Below are 20,609 nucleotides of genomic sequence, written 5' to 3' on the forward strand. Positions count from 1 at the left end.
GCGGATCTTATGACATGTCCATAAGCAGTGTGTGTGAGTACCCACCTCTATTTTCATTTGGGACAGATTGGAGATGCTCCTGCCCTAAATTTTGCCAATCATTCTGGTGCTATATGAGTCCTATGGAGCTCTTTGACTGAATGGCCTAGGTTCTAGAACAGACGGATATTTTTCTGGCATTTTCCCAGATGTCATCCCACATTTCTGTGGATATTTCCAAACCCAATTCCTGATCCCATGTTCTAAGCAAACGTTCCATGTCTTCCGACACTTCATCATGTAATAAATTATACAGAGTGCTGACCGAGGGTAAACCCATTGGCCACAACACTCTACGTTCTCTATCTGATTTATAAAGGATATCTAATAACATAGGTAAAAACAATGACTGCAGATGCTGGAAATCAGATTCTGGATTAGTGGTGTTGGAAGAGCACAGGAGTTCAGGCAGCATCCGAGGAGCAATAAAATCGACGTTTCAGGCAAAAACCCTTCATCAGGAATACAGGCAGAGAGCCTGAAGGGTGGGGAGATAAGTGAGAGGAGGGTGGGGGTGGGGAGAAAGTAGCATAGAGTACAATAGGTGAGTGGGGAAGGGGATGAAGGTGATAGGTCAGTGGGGGGTGCGGGGTGGGGGTGGGGGGGGGAGGGGGGAGTGGATAGGTAGAAAATAAGATAGGGAGCTTTTGCCCGAAACGTTGATTTTACTGCTCCTCAGATGCTGCCTGAACTGCTGTGCTCTTCCAGCACCACTAATCCAGTATCTAATAACATAGTCTTCTTCTGTATGTAATCTCAAATTTGGAAGTATAGAAAGACGTCTCCATTAGGTAGTCCAAATTTCTGGTGCAGCTGTTCAAAAGACATCAAGATCCCCTCATCAAATAGATCCCCTAAACAAGAGATACCCCTGGATCACCAGGATTTAAATGTGGCGTCTGTGAGCCCCAGTTATAGGAGTATAAGGGGAGGTTTTATGTGAATTACCCGCGTTTTGCCGCATTATCTTCCAGACTTTAATTATGTTTAATATTATAGGGTTTTTACAATGGTCCATAATAACTTTCATCTTATCTAAAAATAAAAGGTTAATAAGAAGGCATTTTATTTGAGAAGCCTCCATGTCGAGCCAGATTGATTGCAGGTCAGACGAGACCCAATCGGCTATGTAACTTAACAGGGAACTCAGCTGATACTTCCTAAAGTCTGGAAAATCCAGCCCTCCCCTTGCCTGTGGAAGCTGTAGTTTCTTTAACTTAATGAGGGGCCGCCTATGATTCCAAATGAAAGAACCAAGCCAACCATACAATTTGCGCAGTGCTGGCCTCAGCAGCATCACCGGGAGCATTCTCACAGGGTATAAGAGACGGGGCAAGACATTCATTTTAATCAGAGCTATTCTACCGAACCAGGAAATTGGAAGATCCCCCAAACGTTGAAGGTCCTGCCTTATCCTTTCTAGTAGATGCACAAAGTTGGCCTTGTATAGCTACTTCCCTTCCCTCCCCTATCAGCGTTCCGAAAAGACCAATCCCTCCGTGACTCCCTCATCAGGTCCACACCCCCCACCAACCCAACCTCCACTCCCGGCACCTTCCCCTGCAACCGCAAGAAATACAAAACTTGCGCCCACACCTCCCCCCAAGGCCCCAAGGGATACTTCCATATCCGCCACAAATTCACCTGCACCTCCACACACATCATCTATTGCATCTGCTGCACCCGATGTGGCCTCGTCTATATTGGGGAGACAGGCCGCCTACTTGCGGAACATTTCAGAGAACACCTTTGGGACACCCGGACCAACCAACCCAACCACCCCGTAGCCCAACACTTCAACTCCCCCTCCCAGTCCACCAAGGACATGCAGGTCCTTGGACTCCTCCATCGCCAGACCATAGCAACACGACGGTTAGAGGAAGAGCGCCTCATCTTCCGCCTGGGAACCCTCCAACCACAAGGGATGAACTCAAGATTTCTCCAGTTTCCTCATTTCCCCTCCCCCCAACCTTGTCTCAGTCAAATCCCTCGAACTCAGCACCGCCTTCCTAACCTGCAATCTTCTTCCTGACCTCTCCGCCCCCACCCCACTCCGGCCTATCACCCTCACCTTTACCTCCTTCCACCTATCGCATTTCCAACGCCCCTCCCCAAAGTCCCTCCTCCCTACCTTTTATCTTAGCCTGCTGGACACACTTTCCTCATTCCTGAAGAAGGGCTTATGCCCGAAACATCGATTCTCCTGTTCCTTGGATGCTGCCTGACCTGCTGCGCTTTTCCAGCAACACATTTTCAGCTCTGATCTCCAGCATCTACAGTCCTCACTTTCTCCTTGTATAGCTAGCCAAATACTGGGGTGATAAAAATACCTAAATATAAAAAACACTCCAGAGACCACCGAAAGGGAAAGTGAGATCCATCCAATAAGTGGGACATATTGGTGAGACCAGCCATCAGCATGGCCTCTGATTTTGAGAAATTAATTTTGTAACCTGAGAATGCACTAAATAAATTAATAACTTGGATCAGGCAGGGCACAGACATCAAAGGATTACTAAGGAAAAGGAGAACATCATCTGCATAAAGGGTAATTTTATGTTTATCTGTGTCAACCCTCGGGGCCGTTATATTAGAGTCAGCCTGTATAGCTTCTGCCAGTGGCTCAATTATTAGCATGAATAGAAACGGTGAGAGAAGACATCCCTGACGGCAGCCCCTACTAGCACTGAAGCTATCCGAGCCTAAGCCATTGGTGAATCACGACTGCTTTGGAGTCATTATACAATGTTGAGACCCATTTAGCAAATACCTTTCCAATGCCAAACCTTTCCAATGTATAGAACAGGTATGACCATTCAACCCTTCTCCGCATCAAACGAGACTACTATTCCCGGTATTCTTTCCTGAGACAGACTTGAATCACATTCAAAACCCTTCTAATATTATTAGATGATCTATGGCCCTTGATAAACCCCATCTGGTCCTCTTTTATGATATATGGAAATACCCTCTCCAGCCTCAATGTTTTAGAAAGAATTTAAAAATCTACATTTAGCAAGGATATTGGTCTATATGATGCGCAATCTTCTGGGCCCTTTCCTTTTTTGAGAATGAGGGAGATATTCGCCTCTTTCAACAAAGGCGGAAGGCAGCCCTGACTATATAAGTAGTTGTACATTTCCATAAGTGGACCAGCTAATACTCCTGTAAACTCTTTGTAGAATTCAACCTGAAATCCATCTGGACTGGGTGCTATATCGCTCTTTAGCTGCCCGATTGCATCAAGTATTTCCTGGGTTGTTAAGGGAACATTCAGGACGATACCTGTTCCAGGGTTAAGTCCGGAAAGGCCAGGCTTTTAAAAAAAGGACTGCATCTTCCTGGCTCTATCTTCACAATCCTGCGATTTATACAAGTCAGAGTAAAACTTTCTGAAGATTTGTGTTGATCCTTTTATGATCGTGACTCAGAGTACCAGCACTTTCCCTAATGGACGTGATAGCTTGAGGGGCCTTTTTTTGCCTTGGGAGAAACACTAGGTATCTTCCAGGCTTATTGCCAAACTCATATAATCTTTGCCTTGCAAATAATATTTCCCTCTTTGCCGTTTGAGTGAGCGCGGTATTCAGGGCTATCCTAAGGACCGTAATCCTTTGTAATTTAGCAACAGAGGGCCTATCAATGTACGCTGTTTCACCTGCCTTTAAGCAAGCCTCAAGTAGACGCTGTCATTCTCCCTTTAGTTTTTTTCTGGGTCGCCGAGTATGAAATGATCAGACCCCGCGCATAAGTCTTAATTGTCTCCCACATCATTGACGGGTTACTAGTCGTACCTGAATTAATTTCCAAAAAAAGTTTTGAATTCTTGAGAGAAATATTTTACGAATTTACTATCCTTCATTAAGAAAGAATCCGTACGCCAATGTCGGGGGGCCGTCTCTTTATTCCTAGTCTTGATTTCCATATATACTGCAGCGTGATCAGAAATTATTACATTACCTATTTTGCAGGATAATATGCAATTCAAAAAGGTCGAGGGGGCAAAAAACATCAACTCTAGTGTGACACTTACGTGGGTTAGAATAAAAAGAGAAATTTCTGCCTTGTGGGTGGAGGCACCTTCACACATCTACTAATCCTATCTCTTTATTCAAATGGGTACTCTTAGGTATCCTGTCTATCTCTGGGTCCATGATGCAATTAAAATCTCCCCCTATAATTGTATGATGAACCCCAAGAGCCATCACTAAAAGTGGAGGAAAACAACAACAACGGCCATTCCTAAATGTTGCAGTAGAACAAACAGCCAATGGGGAACTTCAAACTAGCGTCAACAGGAAAACAACGCATACTGACCAAATACTGAACTACAGAAGCAATCATCCCAACACCAATAAACAAAGCTGCATTAAAACATTATTTCAATGAGCCACCACACACTGCAGTACAGAGGAATTACGTAGAGCAAAAGAAAATCACCTACAGTGTATCCAAAAAGAACAGGTACCCAATGATCGCAGACACCGATTTCGCAGCAACAAACCCAATCAAGCAGACAAGACACATCCAGAAACCCTAGCCACTCTCCCCTACGTCAAAGGCATCTCGGAAATGACTGCCAGACTACTCACACCTCTTGGCATCATGGTAGCCTACAAACCCACCAACACACTAAATCAGCAGTTAATGAACTTGAAAGACCCTATGCAGACAACAAGCAAAACTAATGTCATTTACAAAATACTATGCAAGAACTGTAACAAGCATTACATTGGACAAACAGGCAGAAAACTAGCCACCAGGATACATGAACATCAACTAGCTATAAAAAGACATGACCCACTCTCACTAGTATCCTTACATACAGATGAGGAAGGACACCACTTCGACTGGGACAACACATCCATCCTAGGACATGCCAAACAAAGACACGCACAGAGACAAACACATCGAGTTAGATCCCATCTATCACCCCCTGCGAAAAATAACAGGAAATGACATTGCCACAAGAAATGACATCACCAACCCAAGGAAACCTAAACACAAACAGAAAGTGGGCCATGCCACCAGTGCTTCATCCAGGTAACACTGATGATGTTACCTAGTATGGTGATGAAACCTCTGAAATTGAACCTTCCAGCTCAGCCAGCAAACCTACATCCAGAACCTCAACCTGATTTACAAATCTTCTCAAAACTCACTAATGTATGTCATTCCTTCATAATGTCGAACAGTACCCAAAGGCAAAAAGTGGTATGGTCACAATAATTTCACTGGTTTCTCCATCTCACTTTGCATAATTAACACCATTAGATTATCCTTCCACTCACCATTGCCAGTTGGTGTCAAAGCTAGAAACTTCTTTGTATTTTCTGCCACCTCAGGGCACTCCACCAATTCCTCCCTCTGAAACAAAGAAAATCATTATTTAATTTTCACCACAGCTGGAGTTTTCTGATTTTAATAAACTATTTCATAGAATCACAGTGTGATGTGCATCAAAGTGTAAATGAAGTTTTGTCATTTATCAGTTTTATTCTCATTTGAACCAAGTTCTATTATTATTCTTCTACAGCTACAAGTACTTCATTCCATCTAAAACACTTGTCAAAATTCAATTCTAGCATTATTGCTAAGACTGTATGGCAAGAATCATGCATTTGATAAAAGAAAATTGTATTCATAAGGCATTCAATGTGGGTAAAACTCGCAACGCACTTCACAAATGCAGCCATACGAGATGACAAAACTGAGCAAAAGGAGGAGATATTTAGAAAGGGGGCCAAAGGGTTGATCAAAAAGGTGTGCTCTGAAGAGTAAAAAGAGAAAACGGTGGAAAAGTTCAGCACATCTGGCAGCATTTGTACACAGACAGAGTTAAGCTCCTATAACCTTTCAGCAGAATAGTGGGAATTTGCTTTGCCCATTGCAGGCACTTGTGTGCCCCGAACAACCCACACAAACTTTAACACTTGCTCTCAAGTGGCTCCTAAATACCACATCATCATACCCTGCTATCATGCTCCTCCATTACTCCAGACTTATCTAAAGTTTAGACTGTATTAGCTTCTCTTCTTCAAGTTCTGACTGTAATCACAGCAGTTGACTTGTAAAATGTTCCCTCTCACCAGTTTCCATTCTTGCACAGGCTATATATATGCACATCACAGAAATCTGCATCTTTCTTAGTGCCTTACTTAGATTTCCTGAGCTTTGAGAGAATTGGAAGTATGGTTAGGCAACCTGACACCTCCTGGTACTGGGGGAAATCCAGTGACAAGGTATTCACTTCAAAAATCACTGGAAACCTTACTTTTTTCTCCCCTAATGTTTGCAGAAAATGCTGAGAGAGCAATAGATGAAAGTGTTGGATGTGGTAATGGTACAGGACATATCCAAAGCCGGTCTAGTTTGGTGATCATGGAGTGCAAGAAGGAACTCTACTGACTATTATGGCTATCATGTCAGCCTGCTGCACCCTATATCCAGTAATTGTCTTGATATTTTATTTGCAGAGTTCACTGCTGCAGAGAATTGTGATAAGCCCCCACGCTCCACCTGACATCCTGCAAGGACAACAGTCCAAATGTTCAGTGCAAGGACAGTCACTGCTATCCCCTGCACCCTGCAGGTACACATACCTTAAGTGAGTAGTCAATCATACATCAGTACTTGGGTATTTTTAAAAGGATTGCAATTCAACAGAAGGATAGAAAGTCCTAAAACCTAACTGGACTGTGCGATGAATAACTAAACTAATATCAATAATAACTGTGAGACAAATGATCTAAAAGTGCAGTTCAAAATCAGTTTTCTTATAAAATGAAGTTCAATTAATTACATTTATAATACCATCGCAAAAACTTTTTAAAAAGCCAACTTCCTTACCTACAACCTTCAATATAAAATAGTGATATTCTTTTGTATCTGAAGGTTGAACAAGCTGAGAGGAATTAAAGGGCAAATAAATAAAACTGCATATCTGTCTTACACCTATACATTATTTTTACTTAGCAAAAGCAATAAAATTTTCATAGGAAATAGTTTCCCTGCACTTACATTTTCTGCAACAGAGATTCCAATGTTCATATTCCTGCTGCTTGCTTTCTTCTGAGCCTCTTTCTCACTTTTTTCCTACCAAATGATCAGGACTTTATGCTTAGTAAGGGTACTAGAGATTTTTGTTGTGTATATTCAGTGAACAGATCTTGCATAACACCACAGTTTAATATAGCTGTCATTTGAGAATAAGAGTCCACACTACCTGACTACCCCTATATCCTTAGCGGAGTATAGAATGTATGCTATACATTGTATAAAGAGGCTAAGTCAAACGTAGTTCTAGAAATTCTGAGGGTGATAGTTTACTCGAAGATTAGTCAGGCATTTCTACGATGCTCTGGAAAATGTCACGCTGATCACTTGTGTTTAAACAGCTGGAAAACATTCAGAAGAACTATGTCATATCGTTATTCTATCATCACCTGTTTGTATATTTTTATTTCACTACAATTTTCTGGTTGTATACATTGAATGGAGTATTCAAATCTGAGTACGTCACTGTGTAGTAAGTCTCATACAGGAATCACAAGAGTAATCAGTGAAGGCCTGATCCATCCTTGTTTCATTTGCATACATAATTGGGCAAACAGTGTTATAGTCATTTAAAAAATCCAGAACCTCAAGTTAATGTTCTTGAGACATAGGTTTGTAACCCATTACGGTAAGTATTAAAATTTGAATAAAAATTTAAAAATAAAAGGCTAGACTTATGGCGATCATATAACAACTATTAATGTGATAAAGACACAAAAACCCATTAATTTACCTGGGTCTGGCCTACAGGTAACTCCAGACCCACAGCAATGTGGTTGACTCTTAACATCTGGACAATAGCAATGGACAAAAAATGCTAGCTGTGTTAGTGACGCCCACAGTCCTTGATCAAATTTTTAAAATCTGCTACTTAATGTTAGTGATCCAAATTTGAGTGAGACAAGTCTAACATGTTAGTCTTCTATCGTCTTCAAAGCTTGTCAGTACCTTCATATAGCTGCAATTGTCTTTTTTTTCACTTTATCTCCCTCGATTGTTTTATCATCACTTGCCTCCATAATTGCATATCCTAAGTTATATTTTCATCAGTAAATTTTGGTCAGTAGGTGTTGTTAGAACAAATTAATCACCATGGAAGAAACTGCATGATTTTCATTCAATAAGGAAATGAAACCAGACAGATTTTGCAAAAGGTAGAGGATTATATTAGATTAGATGCAATCTGACAAACCATTTCTAGATAGTAAGGCTGAAAATGCATCCCTATTTAATATTCTTGAATCATCTTACAGTCATTTTGTGTTGCTACTGATTACCGAGAATAGGACACATTTTATTGCTTAACTTCCAAGCTAGCACTTACTTCCGTATTAGTTTTTCCATTTTCTCATTTCAAGTTTGTCCATTTTTTAAATTAACTTTGAAACCACCTCCTGTTTTCCCAATTACTTCAATTACTTGGGGCACATTATCCCCCAAGATTCTCTCATAAAATACATTTTTCTATCCTGTCATTCCTATTTCTTTGTATAATTAAAACTTACTGCACAGAGTTAGATTTGAAAAAGTGCTCAATCTATGTTGCAATATTCTTTTATTTTTCTTTTCTAATACTGCTCTGTCCTCATCACCTCCCATCAGCAGTCTCAAAGTTATCAATCAAACAATTTCACTGATTGAGGAAAATCACAAAATTTTGTTGAAACTTCCATTCCAATTCTTATAACCTCGGAGTAATTCCAACTTAGAGAACAGGCAATGAAACAACTGAAAGGTCAGAGTGAACAAGGGAGAAATGAGATTAAAAGGTGCGATTGGTTCACAGAGAATATAGGGCAGTAATGATGAAACTGAGTCAATTTTTCACAGTCTACAATCTATAAAGATAAAACAGTGATATTTAATATCTAGGTGATGAAACATTAGGTTTAATTACATAATCCCAGTTCCCATCATGGAAACAGCACATGTTAATAAGATATAGCTAGAATATTGAATGACCTATTCTCATTTTAAAATAATTATGGCCCTGGGATTTGAGGTTCTCCTGAAACATCTACAACAGTTTCAAGAACTATCTAACACCAAATAAAAGAACAATCGAAATACCATCACTGTTAATTGTTTAAATAAAGTATAAGTGTATTCAGCTGGGGCGGGATACTTGCAGTACAGTGACAATGTCTCTATCTCTGGACCAGAAGATTAATAGGCTCCCAGGCCATTGCAAAGGACCAACAACTTAATAATGTTAATCAGCTAGATGCTTAATCAGAGAGTTAAGGTCTTCATCATCAATGCAACATCATTAGCAACTACCAGAGGATTCAAAGATATTAAATATGGAATTTCAGTATGAAATACTATGACTTTTAATTATTTTAATTTCAATGGCCAGTGTTCATTCTGTTTTTGACTTTAGTGGACCCTATAATTAAAAATCAATTTTGAAAGCGTAAATGTGAAGTTGGATGCTTTAACGCAATGTTAGCAAACATGCAAAAATGAGCTAAATAAGTGTATGCAATATGTGAGAATTACCATGACAGAACAGACAGTAATATTTACTTGTTAGCTGTCACAGCAAACTCTTAAGTTTTCAACTCAGTGATAGAAAGCAAAGATTTTTTTTTTAACTTACATTAAAAACATAAAATGTACTCATTGCTCAATATATGACACTAAGAAAAATGATAGAAAAGGATCAGAAATTTACAGGGGTTTCTTGATGCTGATTTACCTGAAGCTCCTCCCAAAGCTTTTTCCTTAGCTCTTCTCCTTGTTTCTTCACTTGCCTTTCTTTCTCCTGCTTCATAACCAAAATTTTATCCAGCTTTTCCATTTTCATTATTGCCTCTTCAAGTTGGGCATCTTCAGCTTTATAATCCAAATCTTCTTGCTTATTGTGGTCTAGGAAAAGGCATTCATTATATTAGCAACACAAAGGCTGAATATCACCACAATTGAGGAAGTTTTTCATCAAAATCTTGCAGGACAGGGAAGAGGCAGATAAGGAAGGCATCCTTAGAGACAAGGTAGGCTTATTCAGCAAAACAGGGCTAGCCAAGCAGTCCTCAGCAATCAGAGTTGGTGGTGGTTGTTGAGGGGTCAGGGAAGGAGTCTGCGGAGGGAGTGGCTGGGGGTAAATGTTCCAGTAGCAATGTCTTCACCATGACGGTGCCTTTTGCCACAGAACGGCTCCTAAATGGGCCAGAGAGTAGCTGGTAAGGAATGTTCCTCCCCATGAGCCCTTGGATAAGTCTTCCTTTGAAGCAGCAGTGCCACTCCTGACCCTGGTAAAATGCTGGCGCAGGCAAGGTGCAGTCCTTAATTAGGTACTTAATTGTCTCTAGTGGCTACTCTAGTGGGTAGCTGTGCCACTGATATACCTGCCTTAGGTAATAAGTCGTGATGAAGGGAAGAAATCAGGCTCCCCAGCCCACTTTCCAACCTGTCGACAAAAAGAGTTGGTAAAATCTAGCCTTTACTTAAATAAAAACAAAACTTAATCCTATCTTAAAGTCTGTTTATTATATACCATTAATGATCACTAAAGCACCAAACGATACAGTGTACCTCAGTTGAAGTTCTATTTTATTTTGTTCTGTTCTGTTTGCTTTCATTGAAATAGTAATGCCTAGTTAGTGGAACATATTACAAATGTCGCCCCTTTCCACTGAAAGTCTGTCATTTTGCTCTCTCCACTTCTATATTATAAATGTGCATGAGGATCCAGGCATAAAGGATAGAAGTGAGTAGGCATACAATAAACAATTAAGCATGATCTTCCATCTTCCTCTCAAATCCCTTTCTAAATGACATATGCCCATTCTTCTCCTATGAGAAAAGCAGAAAAAAAGTTGCAGTTTTATTTTTGTGTAATAACTTAATCTCAAGTTCATAGCATTACTTCTGGGATATTCTGAGGATCGAAGAAAAGTCTGTGACAGAATAGAAACCTAGAGGGACCACGAACATGATGGGGGGGGTGGGGAATCTTATTACATACAACAATGGGACATCACATTTTGAAAATCTCCCGTTTTCCAATGACCCAAAATGAACAGGTTAGCTGGCTGCTGCTTGGGAAAAATCAAAGCATGGAGACTACAGTCAGGGACATTTGAGAGTGGTTCCCCAACAATTGCTATATGAACAGGCTGTAGTTCAAGGTCCGATAATGGAAATAGAGCCGATAATCCTGAAAGTGGCTAGTCAGAGGTTGCAATTTACAGAAGACAGGGCATTGAAAGCTCTTTGAAAGAATCACTCAAGCTTTTCCTGGTGCACAAGATGTAAAATAGACACCCATTCACAAAATAGTAGCTTCTACCTCCATTTCACTGCCGGGTTTCCCAAATCCTTAGGAACCCACACTGTCATAGTGATGTACATCTTGGGTGGGGAAATGACAGGAAAATGTTGTTTTCTGACTATCATTCAGACACCACACTACTAGCCACTATAAAATATGTAGATGTGTGTGTTGGGAGTTGCAGTTTTAGGATTTAATCCTCCGAATATCTGTCCACAATAAATTCCCACTTGTCACTGCTGGAATATAAGAACAATATCAAGACCACCGTACTTGGAATATTTGAAAATTTGGTCCAAACACAACATAAATGTGATTTCTACTATTTTCATGCAGAACAACCACATGGGATCAGAAACAAAAATAATGCCTTTTTTTTAAACTTCCATTCACATTTACCACAAAGATAATTATTTAAAATTTCTTTTGCACAAATAATTTATAAACACATTGTGTTTTTTTTTATGAATTTCTTACAAATGGAAATTAACTATTATTGACTCTCACACTTAAACACGGCAATAATAGATTTCAGGAAAATTGGATATTGCCTCCTGAATTTACGCAAAAAATATTTCACTGAAGAAAACAATGGTGAATATTTGTTCAGCTTGTTAATTATACGTTTTGAAAATCTGACTTATACAGATATCCAGAACCATTCTATGGATTTCAAAACCACATGCAAAATTAGTGAAAAGTGTGATTTCACTTATTGTACATTTATATTACAAAGAACTGCCAACATGCTAGTAAATTAACTTAAGATGACAAATTCTCTGATTTATCTAACTCTGACTATGGTGGTGACACACTTCATCATCAGTCTCCAAATTCAGTAGGGGGCTACTAGTTCTGTTGATATAAAAAGTCTGAAGACCAAGTGAGAAGTTAGGGAGAAGTATTCTTGTTGAAACAAGAACTGCAGCTACACATCAGAAACAAGCAAAACCAGAAATTGCTGGAGAAATTCAGCAAGTTGGCAGAATTTGTGAAGAGAAAAAAGAGTTAGCATTTCAAGCCCAGCGACCCTTCTTTAAAACTGATAGCATCTGCAATTTCTGTTTTTGTTTTTTAGGGAAAAGTATTTGTGTTTTGGCAATTCATTCCTCATTGTAATCAGTCACACTACCTCAAAAGACAATGTAAAATCACCCATAAAAAGCCCTTGTCTATGTGGATTCTTAAATTAATAAACAGAAATCTCACAGAATTAATAAACAGAAATTTGTCAAGCAAAAAGCTAAGTATTATTACTATATGAACAGAATCTCAGTGTGACTGCCCATTTTCCTAACACGCTGCAGTGTCCAAATAACTGGTACCATTATTTGGAAACATGCAGGCACACTAATTCCAATTTCTCCATTTTTAAAATTCAATCAGAAGTCAATCACAATGGTCAATTTAGTGACAAATTTGTCAATACACTACAAAATGAGTTTAGACTGCTTGAAATAATTTCCTGCAGAACACTTTTAGCAACCAAGATTAAGTATCAACCTAGATTAGGTTTCTTTATAACAGATAAAAGGAGCCAAGTCTGTCTAAATAGATTAAATTACATTTCTTTTCAATATTGGAAAAATACTTCGTCTTACCAGACTCCTTTGATGGTTTGGTTTGATCTGCAGTAGACAAATGATTCTCTGGGTCCACTTCACAGTCAGCTGAAGTAGATAGAATTTTTGAATGAAAGAAAAGAGAGGGAAAAATCAGTGTGGGTGATCATAATTGTATTTTATTCTGTTGTACCACATAATTTCTGAAAATTTTGATAGATTTTTGGCTTCCTCATATTTAAATTGCATTGATATTTGAGCAGAGTCCCCTCATTCCAATGAAAGAGTACTGGTTTACCTAAATATACAACAAAATCAAACAGATAGTCCTTTCACCATTCAGAAAATCAGCATTTGTGAGAAAAGACACACTTTGTCTTTACTTTCTGCTCATTAGGACAATTTGCAAAAAGTACCAAGGTAAATGGAAAACAACATTCATACTGCAAAAGAATACTGACTGATTGGCAAGTGGACTCTGGCATTGCTTTGACCAATCAACTTGCCTAGTTTAAAATTTAAACAAAGCTCAGCAGCTAACCGACAGTCAACATTAACTGCTATCTTCTCCATAACAATCTATCAGTCAGTCAGAGACACCAAATACTATGCACCGTATTTCAGATGTGAACTCAACAGCGCCTGGCAAACGTTGGGTGTAATAGATTCTATGAGTTATTAAAAAGAAATCGGGGAGGTCATCCAGTGGTTTGGTTGACACTGAATGCTCAACCAAGGTAATTTAGAGCAATTTTATTGGATGCTCATCTCCCTTATAGATCGTAGGACCTTCATGTATGCAACCCATTATTACTAAAACATTGACCACAATTCAAAAAATACTTCAGTACGTGTAAACTGTTTTAAGATTTCCTGAAGATATAGCAAAGCACAGTATAACTGCAAGATTTCTACCCTCTCACTTGCATTTAAAAGATTGTTATCCAGAAACCCACAATTTCTTTACAAGCCAACCAAGTGTGAAGAGGCATCATAGTTTCAACACAGCCTGAGATGTGACAATAGTCGTAGTGTGCATTTGGTTTAACCAACAATAATACAAATTCAAGTTAATTGTTTCTTTTACTTTGAAAGATTTACAAAAATCTTTCTCACAATTCCATTGTAAAATTTCTGACAGTGATTTAACAACTGTTATCTTTAATAACACAAATTGAACACTAGATCTACGTACTCAAATTTCTAATTTACAATCTATTTAGAGCCAAGTTATTGTCAGACTGAGCCCTGTAAAGTCATGACCACCAAGAAGGTATTTCATTTTCACAAGGGGTAAACTGTTTCAGAAACTAACCTCCCATGGGAACTATAACACAACTCTTTTTTTTACAAATCAGGTTAGAACATTCTTACATCATATGCAGGATATTGGCTTAGCATTGTACGCTTTAACTCAAGAACTTCAGCACACATTGTTGTGTTCACATTATACAGTGACTGCATAAACCCATATCAAATTAATTTAGCATTGACTGTTTGCATCCACTTATCTGGCACTCAGTTTAGAGTGGATATAGGCTTGTGGCACAAAATTATCATATCCCAGCATTTCATTGTCAATGCTACGGAGAGGCTCAAAAAGTTGCTGAGAAGAAATGTGAAAGAAATTGCACTTGTACCACAGGGGATAGAAACTCTGAAATAAAGACAGAGAAGCATGTTATACTCAGCAGGTGGGTATACAGCATTTAATTTGTCGGCTTTCAGTGCCAGTACTGAGTACCTGAAACAGGAGATCTTTCTATTCACCAGTGTTGGAAACTTTTACCCTGACAAGAATTTTTTTTTAAATGCACAGTTCACTATGTTGGTGAGATAAAATTATTTCTGGCTGACTAAATGTTTTTGGTATTTTTCACTGATTTTTGATGTCAGGTCTTTCTGTTTGATCAGTATGAATTTTGCTTGGGAATTATTGCATTTACACTCAGGCATGAGAAAACTGATCCTCACAATACACAATACTTTTCTGTGGAAAAAAAGACATGATTCTTTTGAAATTTCCATTAATTCTTAGTTAGACTGTTTATGAGGAGCAGCAATATTTGATCTGAATTCTAAAGAAATTATCTGAACTGTATCATTTAACTTAAAACCAAAGATAAAAGAACATGCTATAGCTTGACAAAGTTGGTATTCAAAAAGTCACTTCTCAACCACAAGTGTAGGGGTGATGGAACTGTGCTGTTCTGCAGGAGACCATGAATAAAGGAGCAAATAATTTTTTCTGCAGCTGAAAATCAAAGCAAAAATAATTGTAGAAACTGATATGATGGTGGGTCAGAACTCTGAAGTATTGTGGAAATTTTTGAACTTTTAATTCCAAAGTGTACTTTTTTTTAAAAGGATGGCTGATACAGCCAGACATGACCGCAGCTAGACGATAAGAAATAGTAATAGAAGTAGGTTGTTCAGCTCCCCCAAGCCTGCTCTATCATTCAACAGGATCATGGCTGATTGGACCTTCCTCACAGCCATTTTCCTACTAATCAAGAATCTATCTCAGCCTTAAATGTACAGAAGAATTCTGCCTCCAGCTCTCTCTGTGGAAAGGAGTTCAAAAGACTCACAACACTCAGAAGAAACCCTTCTTCATCTCAGCCTTAAACTGGCGACACTTTATTCTAGACTATGCCTTCTGGACCTAAACTCTCCCATGCAGGGAAATATCCTTTGTATGCAAATTGAGCGGTTTTCTGGAGATAGAGAGAGAGAGAGAGAGAGAGAGAGAGAGAGAGAGAGAGAGAGAGAGAGATCAATGGAACGTGACACCAAAAGTGCTGAAAGAGACTTCAAATGGAATGAACTGTAATCTCTTGCGAATACAAAGATAATGAAAGGCCAATAATCATGCTCAAAGGCAAGCCATCCCTTACAGATTATTTCTCAAGCTGCAGACTTCATTTCTGTATTATTCAAAAAGAAAGACGAGGACTAGGATTAAAAAGCCAGTTTCAATAATAACAGAAAGAGCTATTGGAATTGAACACTCCTGTATGTATCAGCTTGTGTTTGAGCCTGGGCATGTTTTGATGGTCACAGTCGAAGAACTATTCCCTAGTAACCTTTTTGTTGCAGGTAAAGACTCTCCCTTATTCAAAGTGCTACAAGCCATTTATATGAAAAAAAAGGAAATTGGGTCGAAAGAACTTTGATCAGCTTACAAATCCAAGAATCTCAAACTCAACTGTTCAGCAACCAATGTCAACACTAACATTATCCTTCACCACAACAGCCGTAATGTTAAACCATCCACTCCTGACAAACAATTCAGACTAATCCATAAATCTGTTTTATTTTAAAATTTTGACCTTTTCCTTTTTTTAATTCATTTCTTTCTAATCTATCAGCATGCATGTTGTGTTATTAACTATTCTTGCATTTATTGATTATTAAACTCACCCATTGTTAACTCAAGAAAATCCCTCTTTATAAAACACAAGATTATTTAGATTTGGGAGAAAAATATCTACAAGCAAGTGAATCCCTTTGAAATTAACCTTGTTGCAATCAACCAAGGTGGTGGGTGAATAAAGAATGGGAGCCAGTTCATCGCTTCTCACTTGGGAGGCTAACAGTTTGGGGTATTTCATCTAGAATTGGATTGAAATAGAGAACCTCATTTGAGGTCTGGTCATATCAATACAAAGATTCCACTATTTTTGAGGAAAGCAGCAAGGGGTGAAATGATACCAGAGAAGTCAAAAGATCTATAAAAGGGCAGGCTTGAAGAAGTTATAACAATTATGAAGAGAAAGGGTTTGATGCCAACTAAATACAAGATTAAAAATTTTAAACCTGAGGCATTACATGAGCAAGACCAAATGTATGATCAAAGTAGGTCAGATTAATGGATGAACAGAACATGATAGAGGTTTGAAATGTATGCAAAAGAGACTTGGATGACCTGAACTTGGAGAAAAGTGAGATTGGAGTACTTGCCATGGCATCCGTCTTAAAGGTGACGAAGCACAATTTAAAATTTCAGCAGCAGAGTGGCAAGACAGTAAAGAGTACAGAGATAGAAATGTGTCTTTTGATCATGAGGACGATATGGGGTCAACACGCTGGAGGCCGGTTCCAGGCCGAACACAATAAGATCCAGTTCATCAATAAATGTGTGTGAATAGAGATTACAAAAAGTTATTGGAAACATACAAAAGAAAAATATGATATGGAGTGTACAAAGTTAAAAATCACACAACATCAGGTTGTAGTGCAACAGGTTTAATTGGAAGCACTAGCTTCTGGAGCGCTGCTCCTTCAACCACCTGACGAAGGAGCGGTGCTCCGAAAGCTAGTGCTTCCAACTAAATCTATCGGACTATAACCTGATATTGTGTAATTTATTAAAAAAAAGCAGTGATGCCCAAAGGAAGTGCATGAAATAAAAACTGGTAGAAATTGCAAACATAATTAGAAAGATCTTTGCACCAAGTTTAAAACAAAACCATTCAACTCAACATATAACAAAGCAAAAAGGGACTAGAAAGAGGAATAGAAAGGTACTAGATAGTTAAAAAGAAACATTAGCTCAAACAGGAGAGATAATGCTGATCTCTTACCACCGCCATCAGAAATCTGATCCAGCACATTCTCACATTATAAAATACAAGTATACCTATAAAATACCTCATCCTCCAATTCAATGAGCTTGTAGAGTTATGTTGAAGAAATACAAAAGTAAAATGAAAATGATTGATGGTTCCCTCATGCTGCAAAATATTATGTGCACAATCAAGGAATCTCCATAACCAGTCTACAAGGGAGGCAAATGGCCACAATTAACGATAATGTTGACATTTCTTCCTGATACTTACGTGCAAAGTAGGCAGCAATTATAAAAAATCATTATTGAAATATTAAAATTTTGAACTATTATTATATGCAGTAATGATACCTGATTTGTCTGACACATGCATTTCTTGTACAATGGAGTCCAAATGTTCCTCTGGTGATAACTTAGATTCACAGGGTGTTCTGGCATCTACACTGTCAATATCCAAACTGTTCACTCCATCTTGCTCATTAAAGGTTTCATGCTGACTGTCCAAATTCTCAAAGGAAGAATATGCTGTGGAATCCGTGGAGTTAATATGATTATCCAAAGGGTCAGACCTTTCCTGCAATCAAAACATAGACAAAGTTTCCCTAACAGGATGTTTCAATTTCTCCAAATTGAGCTATTTCTAAACATAAGGTAATAACTACGAAGCCATACATTCCTAGACTGACACAGCGGTGATCATTTTAATTGCTATGTAAACATAAGGTTCCGAACTAGTCTAAAATACATAAAAAGAACAAAATAGGGCAGGGCAGAGGTAGAATCAGATTATGATGTTTTGTTGACAAAAATTAATTCAGATTAAAAATGTTTTTACCTCACCCCCAAATGCAGGGTAATCAACCTAAAGTGTGAACCCATTCTCTCCCTACGCTTGCAACCAGTTTTACAGCATGTTCCCAACATTTTAAATTTTTATTTCAAATTCCAAACATCTGCAGCATTTTACTTTTGTATCACAGAACATTCAAAGTTTTGTATAACCAAATGCATGACCGTCCATGTTGTGACTTCCACAGTCAGCACGCCAACCTCACTGTCAATGTCTCAAATCTCAATGGCCCTTCAGTTATCTTCTTTCCTTTGAGCTTGTTCTCTCTTCCAATGGGACAGTTTGCAATTTCATCCAAATGACAGAACATATGACCACATAGTCCCCCTGCACTACAGGGTCAGCATCTGCAGAGGAGCATGAACCTACTATCTTTGTCACAGAGGTGAAAGTGCTACCATTCACCAAGTAATTCTTTCTTCATTGTAGATATGTGCAGCATGTGAGAGGTTATTAAAGTACAAGCTATTATTCTTATGCAATAAAAGGAAAATTTGCCACTTCTTTGTAAACAACTTCATTTCTGTCATCATGGCATCACATGTAATAAATTCTCATAACCATTTACAGCATAAAAAAAAAGAGGCCATTTGGCCCACCATATCCACACAGAAAAAGATCCAGTTGCAGTAAATCCATTTTTCAACTTTTGGCCCACAACCCTGAAGGCTACAGCAATTCAACAGAACATCTAAATCAGCTTCAATGTTACAAGAGCTTCTGATTCAATCCTTACATGAAGTGAGTTCCAGGCTCCCACCACCCTCTGGGTTAAAAAAAATTCTTATACCTCTTCTTAACCTCTGACCTTAAATCTATGCCCCTGATTATTGGTCCCTCTACTTTAAGATAAAGTGTCTTCCTATCTGCTCAATCTATGTCCCTAGTGACCTTAAACACCTCTAACAAGACCACTCTCAATCTTCACTGCTCCAAGGAAAACAATTCCAACCTGTCCTCATAGCTCAGGCCTTCCAGCCCAGGCAACAACTTGGTAAATCTCCACTGCACCCTCTCTAACTCAATCACATTGCACACAGTACACCAGTTAAGGCATAACCTTGACTGATAAAGGCAAGTACTTCATATGCCTTCTAAACTACTTTTTCTAGTTCCCTTGCTACCTTAAAGGATCTATGGATTTGCACACCAAGGGCCATCTGATCTTTAATCCTTTCTAACGGTCCTTTCATTCATGATGTTATCCCTTGTCTTGTCAGTCCTCCTCAAGTGCATTACTTCACAATTTTGTGGGTTGATTTCTATTTTCAAATGCCAAGTCTTGCTCACAGTTCTATTATATCCTCAGTTTACAGTTATTCTCCTCCACAAAACCGTAAGATATAAGAGCAGAGGTAGACCATTCAGTCCATCGAACCTGCTCCATCAAACGTGGCTGAAATGTTCCTCAACTCCATTCTCTTGCCTTCTCCCCATAACCATTGATCCCATTCCTAACCAAGAATCTCTCTCTCATTTAAATACACTCACTGACTTGGCATCCATACCCCTTTGTGGCAATAGGTTACACAGATTATCCACCCGCTGGCTGAAGTAATTACTCCTCATCTCAGTTCTAAAGGGTTACTTGAAGGCTATGTCCTCAGGTTCTCATCTCTCCTAGTAATGGAAACATCTACTCTATCGAGATCTCTCAGCATCTCAATGAGATACCCCTCATCCTTCATCAAGTATGGACCTAGAGTCCTCAACCGCTCTTCATATGACATGCCCTTCATCCCTGGGAATACTATAATAAACCCCTCTGCACTCCTTCCAACGCCAGCACATCCTTCCCTCGACATGTGAGCAGGTTTGCGCCCTAATATTCCAAATACACTCTGACCAATGCCTAATTCACTCTCAATAACACAGCCCTGCTCTTGTATTCTAGCCCTCTTGAAATGAATGCTAACATTGCATTCCTAACTACCAAATGAAACTGCATGTTTCCCTTAAGAGAATTCTGAACTAGGACTCTTACGTCCCTCTGTGAAATTTGAAAGCAGAAATGTGAAGTCTTTTCCCGTTAAGGGAATAGTCTATGCCTCTATTTTTCCTACCAAAATGCAGTACCTCAAAAACAAAATTCTGCCAAAATAATTATTTACAAATATACCATTACCCAGTATCTATCTGCACTTTAAGTGCTGAATTGACAATTTTACAAAATAAATTAGTAACTTAGCCTTTACAACTCCTTTAAAGAATAACCAAAAATTTGAACACCATCACAGAGCTTGAGATTCTCTGGAA

At 38.7% G+C, this 20,609-nt stretch overlaps 1 protein-coding gene across 3 annotated transcripts in view; it reads right to left on the reverse strand.

Annotated features, from left to right (window-relative positions):
- The window catches only part of fsip1 (fibrous sheath interacting protein 1), a 416,185-nt gene that overhangs the window by 366,729 nt on the left and 28,847 nt on the right, over positions 1–20,609 (reverse strand). For 2 of the 3 annotated variants that reach the window (XM_072569085.1, XM_072569084.1), the window contains exons 3-7: positions 17,855–18,077; positions 12,973–13,041; positions 9,797–9,966; positions 7,060–7,134; positions 5,331–5,406 (exon numbers count right to left, since the gene is read on the reverse strand). In XM_072569085.1, coding sequence (XP_072425186.1) covers positions 5,331–5,406; positions 7,060–7,134; positions 9,797–9,966; positions 12,973–13,041; positions 17,855–18,077 — 613 coding nt within the window. The remainder of the gene's footprint in view (positions 1–5,330; positions 5,407–7,059; positions 7,135–9,796; positions 9,967–12,972; positions 13,042–17,854; positions 18,078–20,609) is intronic. The other variant, XM_072569083.1, reaches the window with a different exon arrangement.

Source organism: Chiloscyllium punctatum, chromosome 4 (assembly GCF_047496795.1).
Source record: "Chiloscyllium punctatum isolate Juve2018m chromosome 4, sChiPun1.3, whole genome shotgun sequence".
In the NCBI taxonomy this organism is placed as follows: domain Eukaryota; kingdom Metazoa; phylum Chordata; class Chondrichthyes; order Orectolobiformes; family Hemiscylliidae; genus Chiloscyllium; species Chiloscyllium punctatum.